The 1,369-nt window shown below is 42.4% G+C and overlaps 1 protein-coding gene across 1 annotated transcript in view; it reads left to right on the forward strand.

Moving 5' to 3' along the window:
- Positions 1-1,369, forward strand: part of cachd1 (cache domain containing 1) — a gene marked incomplete in the record, with an annotated part of 121,814 nt that overhangs the window by 96,858 nt on the left and 23,587 nt on the right. The window contains 2 exon segments of the mRNA XM_014014289.1: positions 261-371; positions 1,067-1,189. Of these exon segments, the coding sequence (XP_013869743.1) occupies positions 261-371; positions 1,067-1,189 (234 nt within the window).

Below are 1,369 nucleotides of genomic sequence, written 5' to 3' on the forward strand. Positions count from 1 at the left end.
TAGTTTATAAACTAGACATTTAGAAATGTATCATATGGTGAAAAACTGACTTTGAAAACTAAATCTGTTCTTTTTTTCTTATAAAAGGCTAAATAAAACAAAAATATTGGTGGTAATTTTTGACTGTGTAACTTTACAAACGGCACCCCATAGAAATGATCTTGAGCAGAACCTGAGCTCAGTGTTTATATCCTGCATGAAACTGAACGTTTCTGTTAATTAACTGTTATTAATGTGTAAACTGGTTGTGTGTTGTGTAGGTACCAGCATGCTGTGGCTAACCCTGGTCTCATCACCTTCACCGGTCCGTACCTGGATGTTGGCGGCGCCGGCTACGTCGTCACCATCAGTCACACCATTCATGCCTCCAGGTGAAGAGACTGGATTTGTTTCACCAAACTTTAGCTGAAGTTTGAGAGTATTTGTGTGTTGAGTCTCAGCTCAGTGTTGTTTTGGGGAGTATTTCAGTCTAAAAGTCCCTTCAGCTGGACTGTGTTGTGTTTGAGATTAAAAACAGGAAATGGTCTGACAGCAGCTTTRCTAATTTTTCTTCGTTGCTTTTCATCGTGTGACCAAAATCCATCAGCTGAACGATCCGTCACAATTATCTTTAAGTGTGTGCTGTTCCAAAGCTCCCTCAGGCGAGTCAGAAAAAGACTCCCTTTTAGAAGCGAGCRGGAAAACAACAAGCTGAGCATCTGTTGGCCAGCGGTTTGTTTACTACAAAGAGTCTGGAGCTGAGATTAAAATATTTATTTCCTGCTCAGTGAGCCTTAAATGCAACGCGTCACGAAGGCCGCAGCGCTGTACACAAGCATTCACTGTGTGAGTGAGATAAGTCAGGATTGATGTTCTGTTGTCGACCGGCTCAGTGAGCACGACAAACARTCTGCAGTTAAATCAGATTTCAAARTGGCCTCTACTTTCAGTGTTTTATTTATTTATATTTTTTGTTTTACTACTTGTGGGCTAACGACACGGTGAGAATAATTCAAGCAGACAGGTCTGACGTGTTCCCAGCTTTGTCCAGCCCTCGTGATCCGTATCCTCTSTGTGCTTCTTGCAGTTCTCAGATGGCTCCTGGTTATGCGGTTGCAGTGATGGGCATAGACTTCACTCTTCGCTACTTCTACAAGGTCCTGCTGGATCTGTTGCCCATCTGCAACCAGGACAAAGGCCACAAGCTCAGGTGAAACGGATGATCTGTTTTCTTCATGTTTTAACTTCAAACGAAGGTGGAAAAATACTAAAGTAGTGGAAGGTAGAATGGAGTCATATTATCTAAATCAGGGGTTCTTAACCTTTTTCACCTCGGGGCCCAATCTGTTGAACATAAAGTGACACGAGGCCCAGTCAGACATTACTATAC

The sequence above is a fragment of the Austrofundulus limnaeus genome, unplaced genomic scaffold (genome assembly GCF_001266775.1).
Source record: "Austrofundulus limnaeus strain Quisiro unplaced genomic scaffold, Austrofundulus_limnaeus-1.0 Scaffold113, whole genome shotgun sequence".
NCBI classification, from domain to species: Eukaryota; Metazoa; Chordata; class Actinopteri; order Cyprinodontiformes; family Rivulidae; genus Austrofundulus; species Austrofundulus limnaeus.